This window comes from Takifugu flavidus, chromosome 6, assembly GCF_003711565.1.
Source record: "Takifugu flavidus isolate HTHZ2018 chromosome 6, ASM371156v2, whole genome shotgun sequence".
In the NCBI taxonomy this organism is placed as follows: Eukaryota; Metazoa; Chordata; class Actinopteri; order Tetraodontiformes; family Tetraodontidae; genus Takifugu; species Takifugu flavidus.
Window position 1 is genome coordinate 14,727,536 of NC_079525.1, and position 20,080 is coordinate 14,747,615.

The 20,080-nt window shown below is 52.7% G+C and overlaps 2 protein-coding genes across 2 annotated transcripts; both read right to left on the reverse strand.

The window, feature by feature from the left end:
* Window positions 1–1,711: 1,711 nt before the first annotated feature.
* On the reverse strand, window positions 1,712–3,108 carry LOC130526962 (BTB/POZ domain-containing protein 18-like). Its single transcript, XM_057034957.1, has 2 exons — window positions 2,708–3,108; window positions 1,712–2,634 (listed from the first exon to the last, which is right to left on the reverse strand). Exons 1-2 carry the CDS (start codon window positions 2,808–2,810, stop codon window positions 1,712–1,714), a joined length of 1,026 nt encoding a protein of 341 aa, XP_056890937.1. The 5' UTR covers window positions 2,811–3,108.
* A 214-nt stretch (window positions 3,109–3,322) lies between these two features.
* ctnnd1 (catenin (cadherin-associated protein), delta 1) lies at window positions 3,323–19,622 on the reverse strand. Its single transcript, XM_057035610.1, is given in 24 exon segments — window positions 3,323–5,087; window positions 5,726–5,780; window positions 6,436–6,518; window positions 6,602–6,649; window positions 6,761–6,951; window positions 7,031–7,166; window positions 7,169–7,225; window positions 7,291–7,441; window positions 8,024–8,151; window positions 8,233–8,298; window positions 8,537–8,554; window positions 8,888–9,044; window positions 9,126–9,243; window positions 10,305–10,506; window positions 11,084–11,234; window positions 11,932–12,003; window positions 12,746–12,998; window positions 13,074–13,264; window positions 13,358–13,448; window positions 13,529–13,797; window positions 13,868–13,993; window positions 14,096–14,170; window positions 15,460–15,607; window positions 19,518–19,622. Coding segments are annotated over 23 exon segments (2,838 nt in total). The 5' UTR covers window positions 15,601–15,607; window positions 19,518–19,622; the 3' UTR covers window positions 3,323–5,028.
* Between the last annotated feature and the right edge of the window lie 458 nt (window positions 19,623–20,080).

A 20,080-nucleotide genomic window follows, 5' to 3' on the forward strand; every position in this document is an offset into this window, starting at 1 on the left:
AATCACCCATCACATCTATCTCAGGCTCTTCCTCCTCCTCCTCCTCTGGAAAAACAGAAATATTCAGCAGTTCATTCCCATTCAGACTGGAGAGAGGCAGCGGGGAGCCCCGGAGGATGTCCACCTCCTCCTCCTCCTCCTCCACCACCTCCACCACCTCCTCCTCCTCCTCCACCACCACCTCCACCTCCTCCTCCACCACCTCCTCCTCCTCCTCCTCCTGATGGTAGTTGTAGTTTAGAGCTCGGCTGCTCCTGCTGGGTGTCTGCGAGCTGGACCGGTGGTGCGTAAGTGACGCACTGATGTTCCTGGGAACACTCAGCTGAGGGGCTCCTTGGGAGGAAACGGATTATTCACCTCAACCAAACTGTTGGCACGAGTTACGGTTCATCTTTTGATTTAAACACAACTGCAAGAAAACATCAGCAGCTCCCAGCAGGTGATCTGGATTCTCAGATTTGGAACTTGTTCAAGCCTCAAATCTCTCTTAGAAGCCACATTCCCTCCACAACGTGGCCTGAATTGAACAATATTCTGGCGGATCAGCGGGGAGCCAAATTTTGAAGACATTGATATAAATTCTTTAAGGCCTGCAGATTTTACCTTCAGAGTTCTGTGGTGGTTTCGGCCTCTGGCCCTTGCCAGTCCGGCCTCGTCTTCTGGGGACACAGTGCAACAACGTCCCCTGCAGTTCGCCAGCAGACAGGAGGACGTCCTCCTCCGCGGAGATGTTTTCTTTGGACAGTTTATCCTCCCTGGGGGTGATCGGGCCTAAAATGTGATTATGGTTGCTGTCCGAGTTGAGGCGAGACCTTCGGCTCCTGGTCTGTGGCCCCGTCACGTCTGTGCCCGGGACGCCGCCTGCTCCCTCTCCGCTCTGTAAGTTTCCGGATTTTCGGGTTGCGTCCTTCCTCTGCCGTCCCTTCAGCTTCCTTGTTTTTGAGAAAAGCTGCTTGAGAATCCTCTGGGCGTCCTTCACATTTACCACCTGGGCCCGTCTTCGCCCGTCAGCTTTGGCCCCCGCTGGGAGTCCGTCCCTCGCGCCAGTCCCATCGCCGGGGTCAGCGGTCGCCGTTTTCTTCGGCGGAATTTCCGGAATTTCTTCACTTTCCAGCCTCTTCCGTTTCCCATCCAGCACTTTTCCACCACTGCCGTTGACTTGTGGGTCACCTGACACGGGCTGACCTTTGGCCTCGGGTGTGGAGTCTGCCTGGAAAAGTGGGAGAAATTAATTTATAATATACAATAGAAGCGACGGTGTTTCGTTGCCCTGGAAACGGAGGTCGTTCTCCACACATTACAAAGCTTTTCAGAAAGAGGAAACGATACCGGTTCCGGCGGGTGGGGCTCCTGTACACGGGACCCCGGGGAGGTGAGCGTCTCACGAGCGTCTCTTCGCCTCAGGACCTCCCAGGCTTTTCCTTCGGTCCTCACCAGCTTCAACTGGAAGACAGAGTGGAGTGAAGGAACCACGCAGAGCTTTGAAAACGGGTCGGCAACAATCAACAAGGGATCCTCGTTAGTTGCTGCTAACGTCAGTGGGAAGAGCCCAACATGTGTTCACCCCAAATCCTCCGACTCGCTCAGGGTCGTAGTGTGAACACGAGGTGGAAACAAGGCGGCTCTACAGGTGCCTGATCAGAAATAAATAAGTTAGCGGGCGTCAGAAAACACACCTTGAAGGAAATCCTTGTGGTCCCGAGCATCTGCTTCACTGTGGCCCGGTCCTCCTCTGTGATGGCCCGGTCCTCCTCTGTGATGGCCCGGTCCTCCTCTGTGATGGCCCGGTCCTCCTCTCCGCCGGCCTCTCTGCCGGCCCGGTCCTCCTCTGTGATGGCCCGGTCCTCCTCTCCGCTGGCCCGGTCCTCCTCTCCGCCGGCCCGGTCCTCCTCTCCGCCGGCCGGTCCTCCTCTCTGCCGGCCTGGTCCTCCTCTCCGCCGGCCCGGTCCTCCTGTCTGATGGCCCGGTCCTCCTCTCCGCCGGCCCGGTCCTCCTCTCCGCCGGCCCGGTCCTCCTCTCTCTCACCGAGCGCCGTTCCCTCCTGTTCAGCTGTTTCTGACGGTCCGGTCCCCAAAGTCGTCCGGTCCTCCTGACGGCAGCCATGTTCCTGAGCTATCTGGGATTCCAAGTCATCGTCATGGGAACCGGTGCCACACACACCACTGCTGTGTCCGCCCCTCGGGGCACCACTGGGCGAGCTGGGAACCGTTAGTGGAGGGTGACTCTGGCCCGGGCGACCCAAAGCCTCGCCAGCCGTCTGCGTCCCCACTGAGACACCAGGCGTCTTCGAGACCGGACCGCCTCCGGTCTCAAAGTGTCCACCTTGCAGCTTCCTGCAGGTGTCCTCCCGGGGTTGTCCCTCCCTCCCCCACACGTCCTTCCGCCCCTCGACCAGGTCGGTGATCCCAAACTGCCGGGCGGCGTACAGCACCTCGTCCTTCTCCAGGCTCCCTTTGACCTCCACCTCCCCAGAGTACAGGAGGCCCACGAGCTTCAGGAGGGTCTGGGCCGTCATGGAGTCCAGCCTGACCTTGCGCCTCTGACCCAGGGGCGAGGGCTGAGCCCCCGACAGCCTCTCAGACAGCTGAGGGCTGAGCGCCGCCAGGACGCAGCTGTGCGTGGGGACCGAGATACCTTGAGAGGGGACACCAACAGAAATCAGCTCCTCGTTGGGGGCGGCGGGCAACAGTCGGCCGTTGGCTCTTACCTTCCGCCTGCAGCAGGGTGTCACAGAACTGGGAGGCGTTCTGCTGCCTCTGCAGCTCCCTCACAAGATGCTCCACATAGCGGGGCCACCAGTACCTCTGCATGCTCAGCTGCTGGGGATGAGACACGGGGGCCAGTGATGCCCTGTTACCACCGGAGTCACGGAGAATCCTGCGGGGGGAACCCGCGCGGCGATGCTAACGCTCCATCCCCGCTCGCTCAACAGAACATGCAGAACGTGGCTTTTCTGTGCGCCTTTCGGTGTAAATACTCTTTTTCTGAGGTTGGTTTCCACTTCCATCATTAATAACTTTTCACCTGTTCCGTTGGGTCAAACTCCGCACAGCTAATCTGAGACGTTCGAGCTAATCTGGAGGTAATTTGTTGGCGTTTGTGGTTAAATTACACTCACCTGGCGTCGTGTCCTCCAGAACTGACCTTCGAACTTTTTTATTTACTATTTTTTTTCAAGTGTCACTTAATTTGGGGTCACCGGCGCCCGTTTCTGGTCCAGGTCCTGCAGCAAACTGACTTCCGGTTCCTCAAGGGAGGAATTACCTGCAAGGTGTTAAAAAAACTGTCAAAGATCGGGCGAAAAAAACGGACTCGGAACTCCTTTAACTTATTCATTGTTTTATTATTATTAAAAACAGTATTGCTAGTTACATAATTGGTTCATAAATGAGAATGTGCAAGTTGAAGAGCCAAACTTGAAGAGCCAAGGCGGATTATGTGGTCCAGAATCAAACTTTTCCATTTGTCTTCAGGTAACTGATGATTTTATTGTCTCCACTTTGCATTTTGTCTAAGATATTAAGTGTTCAATCAAAACAGGAAGAAAGGTTTGCATGTTCACCCAGAGCACCCAAAACAATTAAAACCTAATCAATATAAAAAAAAAAAGAAACACATAAAATTAACAAATATTCTCTGGTATATATAGTTTAAATGTGCTTTTATTCTTATTTTATTCTCCACTTTACAAAATAGTTTCTGCTCTGTGCCTTCTCCGGGGGACTTCCTGACCTCATCCCTCGCTTTCCTCTCTTCTCCCGTTAGCGTGCACTCGAAGGCAACTTGCTGTGACAAAAACAAGGCGTTTCCTGCTGCGTTCCGACTGGTACCAGTAAGGAAACACACATTTACCCCCCTCTAGTGCTTCGTTTAATCATCCCCTCCAGAAGTACAGTAAGTATCTACATCTCACTCGGCACTAAGAAAATGCGTCCTGCTACAGAAAAAGCACTGTACTTAAGCAAACTGGGCAAAAAAACCCGACTTTTGTGTAGTGTTATCACCATTCAGGCTACGGGTAGCAGTCACTAACACAGAACTAGGCTGGACTTTTAATACCTTATAAAAACAACCCCAGTAAAACCCAAATCTTACATTCACACAAGTACAGACGCGTTCCATCGTCGCTCAAAGTAGAAAACGGCTGAATCAGAGAGTATAGTATTCACAACCAGTCGCCTCCGATTGGTTTCCTCTGACAAATCGACGGGATCCGTCCCGACCACGTGAGGCACTCCAGTTACAAACGTGACGCTTTTGAGTCGGGCAGATTCCCGTTTGCCAACATTCATGATTAGAAAGCTGCAGGAAACTCAGGATCTCCATCAGAACAATTACAAACTGAAGGGGCTCCATTTCAGAAACTACTGGAGATACAGAAGCCACTGATTCTGATTCTATGGGGGGGGGGGGGTCTCATGTGTATAGGTCAGGACCAAAGGCAGGGGTTGCAGCACCTGCACGTATCATGGCAACGCATGAAAAAAAAAGGGTGTGCGGAGATCTTGTGTTAACTGGCAGCAATAGTAGTGTCACTTGGCACGTTTCTGTCATACAGAGCAAAGAAAAGAACTATTACCAAGCAGGGGCAGGAGCATAACACACGGCAGACTGGATTAGCATCATACCTCAGTGTCGGGGGGGGGGGGGGGCAGCTCACGTAGGTCAGCGTTTATACGTACAAATTCTGCAAACGTGTCCAGTTTTTGTTCTCAATAATTTAGTCTACAGGTCAGATGAAGCCACAGCCTCCGCTCTTTGGCAGAGAGTTAGTGTTGTCCGGGGACATTGTAGTGTCGTTGCCATGGTGATACGATCTAGTGGTTAATATTGCAGTTCTTGGAGGCCACGAAGCGGCTTTAGTGTTTTGTCCAGTTTGTCCACAGGGAGGGAAGATCCACGCCGGTTGGTCGGCTGCAGGAATGTAACCAAGCGGGAGAAGGAGAGAGAGAAGCTGCGAGAGACGACAGAGCTGAGGAGGGACGGGGCTTTGCTCCAGCAGGCGTGTGGCGCTCCCCCAGGGGCAGCTCAGCAGGGGCAGTAGGTGGGAGGAGGCTGCCGTCTACTGATGCACACCATCAGTTTCTCTGCAAGAGAAGAAGCCGCACAGGTGAAGGAACCCACCGCAGAGAGCGCCGCGGGAGGCACGGCGCGTTTAAAACGGCTTAAAACGGACAAAGTGCAGCCCTTCCAGGAAGTGACATCATCGCACCAGCAAAAGTGCTGCGCAAACACGCGTCCCCCACTGGAACCTCGTGTTTTATTACGTTGTATCGATTAGGAACTTTCACAAAACCTAAATATGACCCTCGTTAAACGTGTACCCCCCTGGAGGGGCTAAACGTGTACCGCCCTGGAGGGGCTAAACGTGTAGCACCCTGGAGGGGCTAAACGTGCACCGCCCTGGAGGGGCTAAACGTGTGCCCCCCTGGAGGGGCTAAACGTGTACCCCCCTGGAGGGGCTAAACGTGTACCCCCCTGGAGGGGCTAAAAGCAGAACACACTTATACAACAAGAGAACAACAAATTCACGTCTAGACAATGAAGTTGCTTTTTCTCACCAGCAGGGGGGGCAAAAGTGCAGTACAGGGAACAAGGCTAAGCACTGATTTTCCAAAGCTATGGTACGAACACAACATGAGCCGTGCTGTGAGTCAGCTGGAGCAGCCGTTGGGACGAACATGCCATGCTCTAACATGCAGTGTGACAGCACGTGTGGCCTAACCATTGTATGAATCCATGAGGGGCAAAGAGGCCTGCCTCTTCCCATACATCCCTCCCTGGGAAAGACAGCAGGAGCGTGTGACAGAAGAGAAACAGACAGATGACACAGGGAAGAGTCGTTTCAAGAAGCGCACATTATAAAAGAACCCCAGAGGAGAGGGCGGAGAATAAAAACAGGACAGATAGAAGGAAGAAGAGAGGAATGAAAGAGTTAAAAAGAGGAGTCAAACGTTAGAAAAAGGCACCTCGGTGAGAAACTATGTGGAAGTCACGGATGCTGGCACGGTGCGTTACCGGGACATGCACGGACATGCTGTCTGTGGGCGTGTGTGACAGCGTCTGTTCACACGCTAGCAGCTTTAATAGGAGAAACCAATATCTGCGTGGCCCATAAATTCTGAAGACACCCCGTCCCACACGATTGACCAAATTCATTCGTCCGTCCTCTTTGCTCCCTGCAGGCCGGCGCCGTGCGTTCAGGACGCGGAAATCTGCTTCCACGCCGATGTTATCGGTCGTCGGGGGCGATTACTGGATTCTGCTGCAGCCGGATCAATTACTAATGAGCCGCGGTCAGCGTCGTGATGCCGATGGATTCCAGAGCCTCCAGCTGAAGATCTCCTCACAGAGTGTTTCATCCGGCGCGTTTATGAGTTACACAAGTGTTGTTTTCTGTAGGAGAGCGAGGGGATCGGAGCGCCGCCCGTTTACCTCCACTCGGTCTCCGTCCAAAGGTGCGAGCGTGTCCTCCAGAGTGTTCCTCCTCCCTCTCTGGTCTAGTGACGAGTAAGTGTCTGGAGAGGACAGGGAGCACGTTTTCAGGCCGTGTCGTGACTGGAGGGTTGTGGGTGCTCGTGTGTGTGTGTGTGACACTTGCCTGGTCCGAGGTCGTTCATGGGGATCATTTCTCTGTCTCCTTTACCTCCTGTTGGGGGGAAAAAGCCAGTATCTGTACTGTAAAAGGTTTTCGTGGACACACTCTTCACTCACAGATCCATCAACTCCAATAAAAACGTGGGTTCTTCCACATCCTGACCGTTGTTGATGAGCGGCAGGGTGCTGTCCTCATACCCTCCGTTGGCCCTGGTGTTGCTGGGAGCGTTTAAGTTGACCATGAAGTCCGTCTTCTTCCACCCGTCCTTCTCCAATGTGCGTCGCAGGTCCTTGTAGCCCCACACCATCTGCAGCGCCAGGCCCGCCACCCGCACCTCCCGGTCGGAGCGGTTCCTGGGGACCCCGGTGGAGAGGAGAGGACTTAAATACAAGGTGTAGTACAGTAACCACGGGGGCTGAACCGGGGCCTTACCCGTCCTTGTTGATCAGCACCAATCTCTCGATGCCCTGCGAGGCCCGGAGAGTCTTGGCCGCGTCCACTCCGGACCCCAGAACCTCCAGGAGCGTGCTGAGCACAGACACCACCGTCTCCTCTGAGAGCCCCCGCGCGGCTGACTCTGACCCCCGCCAGGCAGGTTGGCCACCAGGTGAGGCACGGCGTGTTTACCTGTAGAAACAGCGGTTCAGGCCCACGTCCGGGTCACCCACGCAGCGCACCCTCACCACTCTCACCTAGCAGGTCTTTGTTGCGCGCGTCAATGGCCAGGTTGCGGAGCGCTCCGGACATGGCTCGGACCACGCGGTCGTTGCCGTGGGCCAGCAGCTCCGTCAGGATGGGCAGGCCCTTCTCTTGGCGCAGGATGGCACGGATGTAGCGTCCATACTAGACACAGTTAGGCTTTATTAAACCAGCAACCCTGGCCACCTGACTGCTAACCTCCTTTTTAAAAATATATATATTTATATATACCAATAGCACTAAGAATCTTTCCTGAAGACGTCTCCCATTACAGTCCTCTCAGTTATTATTATTTTATATTATTTACTATGACATCACTCTGTATCTGAGCTTTAAAGTGAAGGTTCACCTGAGCTATGATAAACCAACCGGTGTCTAATTATCTGTTTATGTAACTGGACCTCACTTTTGTTCATAAGTCATTTGAAATTTGAAAAAAAAAAGACAACATTGAACCAAGTGTTCAAAAAGGGATTATTTAAATGTAATAGTGATTTTCCTGTCAAGCACTGATAGATTTGTTACACTGACTTCCCAATTGATCAAAAAGCATCATAAAACAATCTTAAATATTGTGGTTGGTCATTATTTTGCTAGGGTGTGTGTGTGTGTGTACCTTAACCCCAATAAATGTTGGTTCTAACATTATGGAAGCATTTTACAAGAAATCTGCTGCTTCTCTGAGACGTGAGGGCTGAAATCCAAGAGTAAAACAACAGTTCTTACAGTCCAGCGTCCAGCACACAGGTTCTGAATGGCTCCAGCTGAGGCTTCCAGCACGGTCGGGTTCTTTGACTCCTTCAGCAGAGACGTGTAGACACGGACCACCTCTGGCTGGAACAGTAGCTCATAGCCTGTTGAGGAGTGGAGGGAGGGAATAAAAAGAGCTCAAGTCTTCTCTAAACCGTGTCATATACAGTGGAAGCGTTAGCTACCTTTAGCAGGCGTGGCTCTCTTTGGAATGTCTATTGTGTCCGCAGCACCATCGTCATCTTTCCCACCTGGAATCAAACGTTTAAAATAACATGTCGGATGCAATATTCTGAGTCTGATGTGGTTTGATTAAAACATGCCAAGACTAAGACGAAAGTTACGTGTTTGTTTAGAATGATTTAGCTATAAAGGAGAGAAAAGGACACGGAAGTACGGGAAGTACCCTGGCAGTCGGAGCTAAAGCTACATCAACAATGGCAACAGGCAGCTGAAGCAAAGAGCAAACATATAGAGGCAAGAGCTTACCTTTGGAAAACCACTCATCTGCAGCCCAGCCCGCAAAGGAGGAGGAGAGAAAGAAGGGAAGGAGAGGAGAGGAACAAAAGCACATGAGGAAGAGAGAGCATGGACAGTAAGTCAAAGGGAAGCAGCCATAACGGAGCCACCACTTCCAATCCCAAAAGCACTGAAACTGAACACACACCAGCGCCGCCACGGCTCAGGTTAATAAACACACACACATCAAACAGCTGCTGGCACCACATTTTTTAAAAGTCGTTAAAACCAGTTGGGAAAAATCTGTTTTCACTTTGACTCCTTTAAAAAATGATACAGGCCTTGATTTCACGTTCAGGAAGTAGGCAAGGAGTCACAAACCTTTTCCTTTACGGGAGCTGAAACACCCCCCTTTCTGGCTGGAGGGGGCGGGGCCCTGGTTAATGGGCACCGCTTCTTGATAGCGCTCAGAGCCGGGGATTTCATGGTGCACGTGGTACGACAGGTTCCTCAACAGACACACGCAGTTCTCGATCAGCTGCAATGAGAAAAACATAGCGCACGTTTCGTCAGGCGAGCACACGGCAGAGCTGCGCGAGTCGTTTAGAGCGGCGTTCACCTTATTGTCGACATCTTTACAGTCGATCTGGGACTGGACGATGTACATGAGCGAGTCGACCAGTCCCGTGCACTCTCGCAGCTTCCTGCGGGCCTCGCTGCGCTCTGAACTCACGTTTCTGTGGAGGAGGAAAGAGGAGACGAGGGGAAACAAAGCACGGATTAGCACAGAAGAGCTGGTGGAGAACAACCTATAAATGGAGAGGATTTGAGAGGATTTGGGTCCTTTCAAAGAAACTAGTGGTAAAGTTATTGACTTAAAAAAGAGAACAAATCAGTGAGGTCACGTTACAATTCTGGACCATTTAAAATAAATATTCTCAGGCGTAAGAACTGAAGTCCGGTTGGATTCTCTTAAGCTCAGGATTCCTGACTGAGAGCGTTCGTCGACGTTCCCTGGCTCCGTCCTCCGTTCATCCCCCTCACGAAGAAACAACAAATTGTCCGGAATGACGGGTTTGTTTCTCCCCAGTCTGTTTTTCCTTCTCGTTCTCCTTCTCTAACAATACCAGGACGCACAGCAGGGGGCTGGATTTCACTTCACAACTCAGGAAATTCACGTCTCGGCCAGCGGAGGCAAATCACGACAACAAACCTCAAAAAACAAACTTCCTCACTTTCCACTAATGTTCTTTTTTGTTTAAATCATAAAAAGTGAAAGCAGAACTCAACGAAAGTGTGAGAATGAACAAATCCATTCACTTTTTCCAGCTTTTCCACAGTGAAACTATACATTAACACAAAAATTGTGAGGAATGTGTTGTGAACAAAGATAAGAGGCGGGGAAGCACTGTTTACACTGCTGGTGTCAGTGCCCCCCGGTTCCCTGGCTCAGAGAATTCCCATTAAATCCAACACACATGAACAACGGACCCCGGAATTAGGGACCGTTAATCAGGCTCGGCACCCATCCATCCTCTACCCCTTATCCGGGTCGGGTCGTGGGGGCAGCAGCCTAAGGAGAGAAGCCCAGACTTCCCTCTCCCCAGCCACTTCTCCCAGCTCATCCGGGGGGATCCCCAGGCGTTCCCAGGCCAGTCGAGAGACATAGCCTCTCCAACGTGTCCTGGGTCTTCCCGGGGGCCTCCTACCGAGGCTCGGCACCCCTCCCAACGGCTCTGATGGTTGGATTTATAGTAAAGGAGAAGCTCTTTCCCGGTTCCACCCCAGGGCTCCATACCTGAGGCAGCCTGCTGTGTTGGTGAGGGCCGTCTCCCACTCCAGATGCCTGGGCTTGCAGTTCTCCTCGCCCCCTCCCGCTCCGTTGCTCCCCCTCTCCCAGCCAGAATGAGGTACGAGCACTTCGTCAGAGAGGGCGTGCAGTGCATGATCCACGATCTCCATCTTCACAGAGTCGTGGGACGACAGGTTCCACAGAGTGCCTGTGAGGAAGCAGGAGCCTTTCTTAAAAAGATTGGTTTTCATTCCTAAACCATAGAAAGTAGAGAACACGACGGTTTGCAGCTTTTGCCCAGTCAGGGCTCAACATTCACGTTCATGTGTGCATTCCTTTCAGGATTTTGATGTTGTCGACTCGGAAGAGTGGCAGGAAAACGCGTGTGACCCTTTTTGGGACGTCATTTGCCAAAAGATGTGACGGGGTCCAAGTTGAGGGTACTGACATTCTGGTCTGAACCACCATAAAAGGTGCCAGTGGAAAGAGGAAATGAGGCCTTGGAGACAATGACCCCAAGCATGAGTCCTACAGAAGTCCAGATGCTGTGCAGACATTCTCACATGCTCCAGAGGAATTTTTCATACACTTGGGAAATTCATTTCCCCCCTCAATGCCCAAATTTGGACGTTTCCTCCTGCCTACCTTGCTGGGACGACGCGTTCATGATATTTGTTATTTACAGCCCAGTAGCTCTTCACTCAGACCGCATGTTGTGGCAAAAGGATGCAGAGAAACGTCTCCCACCTATTTCCTGCCACTTTGCAGTGTGATGGGTCGCGAACCTGTGATGGTGTCGGTGAGGTCCTGGTCACGGGTTTTCCTCAGCAGCCGGACCAGTGCAGGAACTCCATCGCAGTTCTTAATGGCAATTTTGTTGTCGGGATCTTTGCCGTAGGAAATGTTCTTCAGCGCCCCACAAGCTGCGTGATGAACCTACAACAGAGACGCAGCTTTGGCTTATGGAGCTGTTGGCTGTGATGAAGCACCACTTTAACACAGCATTTATTCTCCTATCCTAATAAATGTCACACTCTAGTACACAATTTACACCAAATCTTGGCTCTGGCACTCATGCGATTGTGTGCATGGAATGATTGAACGTTCCACTATCAAGTTATTCAGAGTTTATACAGTTCTGTTAATAATTCGTGTGACTTTTTGGTTTCACGAGGCAGTTTTATGCAGCATCTCTTCCAGACAGAGAGCGAGGCGGTTGTGTTCGCAGAGCTCGCACAACTGCTTGAAATGGCTGAGAAATTTAAAATAAAATTCCCTTTTTGACTGGAGAGGAATGAATGATGTGGTCTGCTCTGGTAATACTCGTTTAAACATCAGCAGAGCGTCGCCACAGTCGGTGCCTAATGAAAGGGAGTCGCAGAAAAACCACAGGCTGTTTTGGCCCAAACCGTATTTAGCACAAATGTTGACCTACGGATTTAAACACAAGTCAAATATGCGCTTATTATTGAAAAATGCCTATTTCATTTTTACATGCAGCTGGAATTAGTTGTGAGTCTCAAACTGAGCTCAGATCAGAACAATTATCTCTAACGTTGACCCCACCTGGGTCGGTCAGAAGACAATAAAGCGAAGAAAGAACAGAGTCGTGGAGGGGAATCAGCAAACTGACCTCTTTGTTTGGGTTGTCAAGCATAGAAACCAGAGCAGGAATGCCTTTCAGGCGCCTCACCTCAGACTTGACCTGCAGAACAAAGATAAAGATGCAGCGGTTCACTAAAAAAAAGCTGAAATGTCATGAGAGGAGCAGAGCAGCCCCAGGACGAGTGCTGGGCCTGGTGGGGCAGGTGGTCAACGCGTGCCAGGACCAGCAGAACATTCCCCCTGGAGCTGAGGAAGGTCTCACCGAGGCCTCCCAACCCCCACCTGCTACTGAACACTTCTGACCACCCCTGTCCTGACCCCACCCCTGTCCTGACCCCACCCCTGTCCTACTGACAAGAACAAAGACCTGGATGGGGACTTTAGAAAAGACAGCCTGAGGTTCCTGGGTCTACAGGACCTCCTGGTCGGCCGGTACCACGGTGGTGGGGAAGGAGACCCAGGAGCTAAAGGTCACCGAGAACAGGGACAGATTCAGGGACAGGTTCTTCCCAAGAGCTTTCTCATATTTGTATTTCGTAGGAGCGATTCTACTCCGACGTCAGTGACAATCAGCCCAGGGACAATCTGCAATTCCACTGTAGCATCAATAAAGAAGAAGAATATGAGAGAGATAAAGAGTCGACACAGTTTAAATGGAGCAGTTTGCAGTCTGTTTTCTTATCCGTCTGGCAATAGCAGAACTTTGTGTACCTCTACTGTTGGGGCATCTTCTATCACAGAGCACGCTGTAATCACATCTAGAGAGCGTTGAGGACTTCTCGTCCTTGAGGTGTCACCTCGACCTCAGAGTTACCCGCGATATAACTGACTCGGTCTCTCACCTTATCGTTTTTATAACTGAGGTGTTGCAGGTAGGCGGCGGCGTTGCTTCTGACAGGGTCCAGCCTGTAGTTGAGCATGGCGATGACCTCGGGAAGCTCTGGTTGGCGCCAGCCACCAGGGCCCGGTCCTTTCCTCAGAGTGCTGTCCAGGGAAGCCATGCTGCCCCTCTCCCCCTGGGCCAGTGGCGCTCCCCCCCAGTAGTACATGTCGCCTGGACCACTCATGTCACCATCCAAGGTGCCCTCATAGCTCCTAAAGAAGCCACAAACAATCTCAACTCAAACATCCCGTGCGTACGGAGGGTGTGTTTTATCGTGTAAATCCTACCCAGCCCTCCGTGGTGGCCCCTGGGGGAACGCGTGATGGTTGCGGGGAACAGTGCTAAAGTGCAGCGGGTGGCCCAGCCCATAATCAGGCTCGTCAAAGCCCATGCTGCGCTGATCGTCCTCCAGCCCGTACGGATCCGGGACAAATCTGGGGATGGCGGACAGCTCCAACGCACTCCCCATACGTCCAACCTACGCGGTGAGAACACATAAGCAGCAGGCTCCTCGAAGTCTGAAGCCACTAACGAGCCAAAGTATTAATCAAGGCCGGAACGTTGAGCCAACCTGTGGCTGAGCCGCATAAGGGTCCAGCTGGTTCCGGCTGTGAGCTCTGTAGCTTGCATCCAGGGTTCTGTAACCGTCTGGGTGGACAGGCCTGCGGGTCGAGATGCAATGACGGTCAGGTGATTCCCACCCAAGCCCGGTGGCTCCGAGCACAGGTGAAGCTCCACCCACCTGTAGCGATCGTCCATGTGGGCGCTCCTGTTGAGGCTCGCGTAGGCGTCCGACGGGGGTCCTGCTCGGTAGTCGCTGTAGCCCACAGGGGGTCCGTAGTGATAGTTGCGGGGCACGGTAGTGGGCACCACGACGCTGGGTCCCTGCCTGTACCCCACAGGTGTGGTGTACCCCCCCATCCCTGTCACCGAACCACCATCCAGGGAGAGCGTGTCGGACACAGAGGGGATGACCGTGCGAGTGGTGGTGGTCTTTATCACCTTCTTCACCTGAAAAGTGCAAAAGCAAGTTAATTTCACCTTTTTATTTTGAGCACTTCCCTTTCGGGGGGGTTATTACCGTGGTTTCCGTACGCCGCGTGGTCCCGTCTTCCCCCGTCTCCACAGAGACGATGGGAGGGGACTCCTGGGGGTCCTCTTCCACCATGTAGGTCTCCTGCACCATCTGGCCCGGCTCCATCGCAAACTACATGACAGAGAAACAGCGGCGTCAGGACACGGCTCCGGAGATAAGGTCGGGGCCGCCCCGTTTGGAAGATAGCGGCGAGGAGGAGCGCCAGCCGCTTACGTGATGTGACCCGTTGGTATAACTCTCGTTCAGTGTCAGCCTCTCTACGTCTGCATCACAAGGAATGCGGCCGTTCTACAGAAAAATGGGGGGAAAAAAAATACATTTGCAGCTCACCAATGATCACACAAACGGCCACCGCAGGTCTCAAAAGCATCCAATTATTAAATTAAACAAAGAGAATTCAGACAGAATAAAGAATGAGATGATTTGACTCTGATGATGGAGGGAGGAAAAACAGCAGCCTGCAAAGTGTGAAGGAGACGGTGACCCAAATATCCATCTTTCCTCGTGGAGTTGCTCCACCTGCACGGCCTGCTCTCACCTGAGGGTGTGGCCTACTTCCTCCCGCCACCACACGGGGGCGCCCTGTGCGCCTCCAACAACATGGAGGTGGATCCTGATTGCTCAACGCTGATTTAGAAACACGACAGACCGGTCTCTCGCCACTAAAGCGAGGAGATTTACTCTAAATTAATCAATCACTGGGACGTAATAAATAATTGGAGCCAGTGAAAATCAAACACGGCGTGTGTGAAGGTTAAAAAAAAACACTGTTTTCTCTTTAGGGAAGAGAAGATAGAAAGTGCTGGGCAGGTGTGAGCATGTGGGAACCTGTCGGAACACTCTGGTTGCGCTGTGCTGCACGGGAGAGTGGCAGAGGCATGCCGAAGCCTCCGGGCTATGTAAACACAGGAACAGATAACAGCGCTCACTGTAACACATGCATCCCAAAGGCTCGCTGGGACAAAGATTCGTTCAGGTCACACGGGCTCCTTCACAGCTCCACTGAAGCCAGACACATAGCTACGTCTATATGTAGGAGGAAGTGGATGAATGTAAAGGCTGGCCTGACCGGGTCCAAGCCTGAGGCTCACAAAGATGCTAATTCTCTACTAGCCTGAGCAGCACTACGAAAGCCATGAAACAGGCCTCCAAACGGGTCGATATTCTCCAATAACGCAAAGACAATCGACGCCAGGTCACGTACGTACACGCGTGCGTGCACACCGTCGGACAAGTGGGGACAAACGCGATGAATCCAAGAGGAGTTGTGACGAAGAGGTTTGATGGCGGGAGGGTGGAGTTCAGATGGAAACAGGGGTGGTTGCTGGGGAACCAGAGGAGATGGTGAAAATGGGTGGGAATGTGTGGCGCCGGGGGTAAATGCCCTCCTCAGACGGTACCGGAGGGACCTCCCGCTGCCCCCTGAGGAGGCATTTACCCCCGCTCAAGCAGGTCCGAAGGGATGGGATGAGAGTGACCACAAAGACAGCGCTGTGGGCGGATCCCACACACTTTCCTTGGAATGCGTGCATGAGGAAGAGAGGAGAGGGGGACCGTGGGGGCAATTCCGCCATTACCTGCATGTTGGGGAGGGGGCGGGGCAGGGTGCCAGCACATGACCTCCGCTCCTCCTCCAGAGCTCGGCTCAGCATCTCAAACTGCCTCTCCTGCTCCCGCACCGAGGCCAGCAGGGAGGCCGTGCTCGCACACTGCTCCATTCACACGCTGAGAGTAGAGCAGAGGACAGGACAGGGCAGAGTCAACACCAGAACCTTCACCCAGCACCAGGACCCGCTCCAGGGACAGAACCCAGCAGGCGCCGATCAGAAGCAGCCCACCCGCTCACGTTAAAGCCCCAGCAGAGCCCAAGCTTAAAGCCGGGTGGCGAGAGAGGGAGAAGGTGACGGAGAAAGGAAGCGTGTTAATTCGAGGAGGGAAGATCGGCAGCAGACGCCGGGAAGTGGAACCGTCACCGGTTATTAATAGACGAGATGTGAAGAAGCTTTAGCACGTTCGTCAGCTCGTTAGCGCTTCGTTCCACAAACGCAGAGGAGGTGAGGATGCAAAGGACAGACGAGGGTGCGGTTGAGCGTTCAGGGTTCAAAGGGTAAAACAAAGGGCTCGGATATAACCGGGATATTAGCTGAAAATGAGCTTAAAAAAGACAGGTGGTTCAGGCTGGAGGGGGGGGTCCCCCTCGCCTCATGCACCTCCAAAGCTAACACACAGGAACTTTGCAGGTTCTGCATGCACGTCAAGACAAGAAGAAGCTCAATAAATCCCTCATGGAAACAAACGATGGTTCGAATTTTACCCGTCAGGAGATCAGAAAAGAAGTTTCATACAAGACACAGCGAAGAAAACAGGGAAAAGAATTCAAACCCACAGCAAAGACGGATAAAAGGTGGAATCAGAATGAGCTGCTAGCCTCCCCGCCAAGTGTAAACAAGTGTAAAAGGTCTATTATCCGCTATCACAACCTATTTAGAAATGATTATTAGGCGCTGCTAGTTATTGCTGTTCTGTTTAACAATATATTCTGTTTATTTTAACAAGACCAACCGGGCGTTAGCTTTGGGTGTTAGCTTTGGGCGTTAGCTTTGGGCGGGGATAGTTTCCCATCAGCCCACTTGTGACCGGTTACTTATCAACTCCAGAGACTCCCGGAAGCTGCTGCCTTGAACTTTGACCCGACCCGCTCAGCGAGGGCTTTGGTTCCGATGTCTGTTCTTCCTCCCCGCCGTCCCGTCAGCATTAGCGTCCCCCCCCCCCCCCCCACATGAGCCTGGTCCCGCCCATCACATAAAAAGGAAGTTTGTCCTGGTGACTGAGTGCTTGTTGGGGGTCAAAGGAATAAGGGTGAACTGAACTGCCCCCCCCCCCCCCCCCTCGTGTGTGAGCGAGCCACTTCCTGTCTGGCCTGATAAGGAGTCCTTCCATTATTCATTGTGCTGCTGTCAACCGTCTCTCACGCCACTGTTGCTCCTTCCTCTGATCCAACGGTGACGCTGCCACAGACCCAACGACCACATTCTTAGCGGACAAGTTCAACAGATGAGCCATCAGGCCTCCGTCGCAGATTTAGACAGACGTTTACACATCAGAGAAGCCGGCAAACGCAACCTCGGTTTGTCCTCCTGGGGGGCGGTTTGGTGCGCGGACGAGCTAGCATCACCTGACCGGATCACCGGAAAACGAAGCTGCTAGCAAGCAACACACAAACGCTCGCTCAAATCAAGCTCCTGACTTCCTGGACACACACGTTATCGACCAATCACCCGACAGGACGCCGCGGTTTCTTTGGAGGATTAAACCCTCTCTGCGGGGACGCGAACATGTGCACACGTGCACACGCGCGCTCTTAGGCCATCCTAAAAATGCTGCTGTGGCTTGGCCAAGCACAACGCTGACTCAGCTGCATCTGAATGGTCACACAGAGACGTTGCCTCCATCTGTGTGTGTGTGTGTTGTGTGTGTGTGTGTAGGCATGCCAGTGCTCACATCCAATAACTACTGCTTTTGCCATCCTAATCTGACCCATCACAGCACTGTTCACCCTCTCTTTCTCTCTCTCTCTCTCTCTCTCACACACACACACACACACACACACACACACCACACACACACACACTTTCCAGAGACCTCCGTAAGGCCGACTGGCTCGTCTATGGGATGCCAGCTTACTATTCTTAGCAAGGAAATGTGCAGAGGCTGTTACTCAGGGGAAAGAGATCAGTCGGACTGAATTCAGAATTGCCCTTAGGCTGGAAACCACTAGGTCTCCGCCCCCCCCCCCCCCCACACACACACACACACACAGCACCAGTTTAAGACGGGGGCCAGTTCATTTATGCGTCACACACACGTCACATCAGGTAGGAAAGAGAACAAACGGCAACACAGCCCCCCGTTGTGGATCAGTGCATCAGTTGACTGCGACCTTTGACCTCGTCACAAGATTAGACGTCATTTCAAACCGTTTTTTAAGGTGACCGCCACGCCACGGCGAGCGCCGTCGCGTCCCTTTCTGGCCCGGGCCGGACAAATCTGGCCACTTTGATTTCAGCCTCGTCGCCGTTCGAATAAAAACGGGCACCTGGTGGAACCGTTGGATGCGGAGAGAGGAAGAAATAAGGCTGACGGGAGGAGGAGCGCACGTTCCAAACCCAGCTTTTGTGTGTGTGTGTGTGTGTGTGTGCGTGTGTGTGTGAGAGACACACCCATGGCGGCGCTGAAAGCCCGTCATTACAGCCTCACAAATGATAGCCTTGTCTGCAACAGCCCGCTGAATAGCTGGACTTTAGCCCCTATAGACAGTGGATAGAAGCTAATTCAGGGCAGCAAAAGGAAGCGTTCAGCTCCGGGGTGTGTGTGTGTGTGGTGTGTGTGTGTGTGTGTGTGTGTGTGTGTGTGTGCGTGTGTGTGTGCGCCTATTTTCCTCGTCTTAGAGGGGGGCATTTCTGAGCAAACATCGTGTCCGAACTTGCTCACAATCGCTTCCATCTCTGTTCCAACGGCCTGGAGCAGAGGTGCCTGCAGGGGGTTCTGGGAACTATGACAAGCATGTCCACCTTGCAGCGGTTCCGGCCGATCCGGCTCGGATTCACCGCGGCCACATGTGCAGCCCAGCTGGATCCACCTGCTGATCCAGGTGTGGTTCCGCTACAGAGTGGTTAAAGACAGGGACCCAACACGGCTGCCGCCCCAGCACACCTCACACATCCGGACAACAGGTTCTTTACGGCTGCTCTCGGAACCAGGAACCAGTCTCTCTGCTCCGCCTGCAGACCGCACCAGCGCTGCCGAATCACGGAACCGCCTAAAGCGGCTTTAAAGAACCGTAGTGGACTCAAGTCCCACGGAGAATCACGCCTCCGAAGCCCCGAGAGGCGCCGCGCACACGCAACGTTTGCGGGTGGAGGGCGTCTCAGGTGCGCAGGGAACCGAGCCAACCGAGACTGGACTTTGACCCCGGACCTGCGCTCTTTTGCGCGGAATTCCGGATTCATTGCGGGCGTCCACTTTTTTAAAAAAAGCCCTTAAACCCCCCCCAAAACTCACTGAAAATCCGAATTCTTTTGTGTTTACAGACAGTCGAGTCGGTGAACAACGACACCGCTCACGCACGGTGCGCGGAGTCGGCGAAAGTTGAGACCGCTCCGCGTCCACGTTGCAAAGCAGCACCACTAAATCCCAAATCCCAAAGTTCCGACGCGATCTTTCCACGCGTTATTCATTAAGCTAATGAGCGCAATCAGCCAGCGCTGCGTAAATTAGCCGCCGCTAGCCTGGCTAGCACAATGCTAACGCTAACAAGTTCGGGACTTTTTAGAGTCGCGCCTCTCCTCCTGCATGATGGCGACAAACTACAGAAACGACTGAAAGGAGCAAAAGACAGACAATTACCGCTTCCGGGGCCTCTTAAGCGTCTTTTTCAACGTCCATACGCGTGAGCGAGGCGGGTTCGGGCCTAGCCGAGTGCCGCTGCGCCGACACGGTCCGAAGCTCGACCCGGACGCTCGAAGAAGTGGGTCGATGCGGGACGACAAAGGCGGCCCAGCGGGAGCCGACGCGCGGATCCGGCGCACGGTCCCCGGGGAGGCGAGAGCAGGCGGCGGTCGGAGAAAACACCCACCTCTGAGCTTCCCTGCCGCGGCTTGTTGTTCACTTGCCTCTGCTCTTCCTCTCCGCTGGGGGGGAGGAGGAGGAAGCGGAGGGGAGAGAACTCGTGGGGGGCGTTCATCATCCATGCACGCGGAAGATTTAGGCTTTATTCTAAGAATAAACAACCACTTTTCTCTCTATAGAGACAGTAATTTCATCATACACGTGACATTTAGAGTAAAACAACCCATCAGTTGTTTAAATCTCAATCCATACAGGTCGCATGTGTTTAAACTATAACGATCATCACACTGATCCTTGAGTTCTCCTGTTTTGTTGTTGTTGTTGGTGTTGTTGTTTTCTTGTTTTGTTTTAGTTCATTTTGCGTATTTTCAAACGTGAGCCGAAGGGGGGAATTAACACCGTCTTTGTCGCCCTCTGGTGGCGGAGACCGTTGCGACACATCTTGGTTTTGTCGTTTGATTAAAATACGTTTTGAATCTTTTAGTCCTGTTTCCTTCACTTCTGCACAGATGGATACACACCTTATTTTTTAACCCAGTTTCCTCCGATTAAATTAGGTGGGACATTGGT

Excerpts from the sequence above, each read along its gene's own strand:
- LOC130526962 (XM_057034957.1), bottom strand. The coding sequence starts at position 2,810 with ATGCAGAGGTACTGGTGGCCCCGCTATGTGGAGCATCTTGTGAGGGAG. Across the intron at positions 2,635-2,707 it reads CACCCTGCTGCAGGCGGAAG|GTATCTCGGTCCCCACGCAC; the intron begins GTAAGAGCCAAC and ends TCCCCTCTCAAG.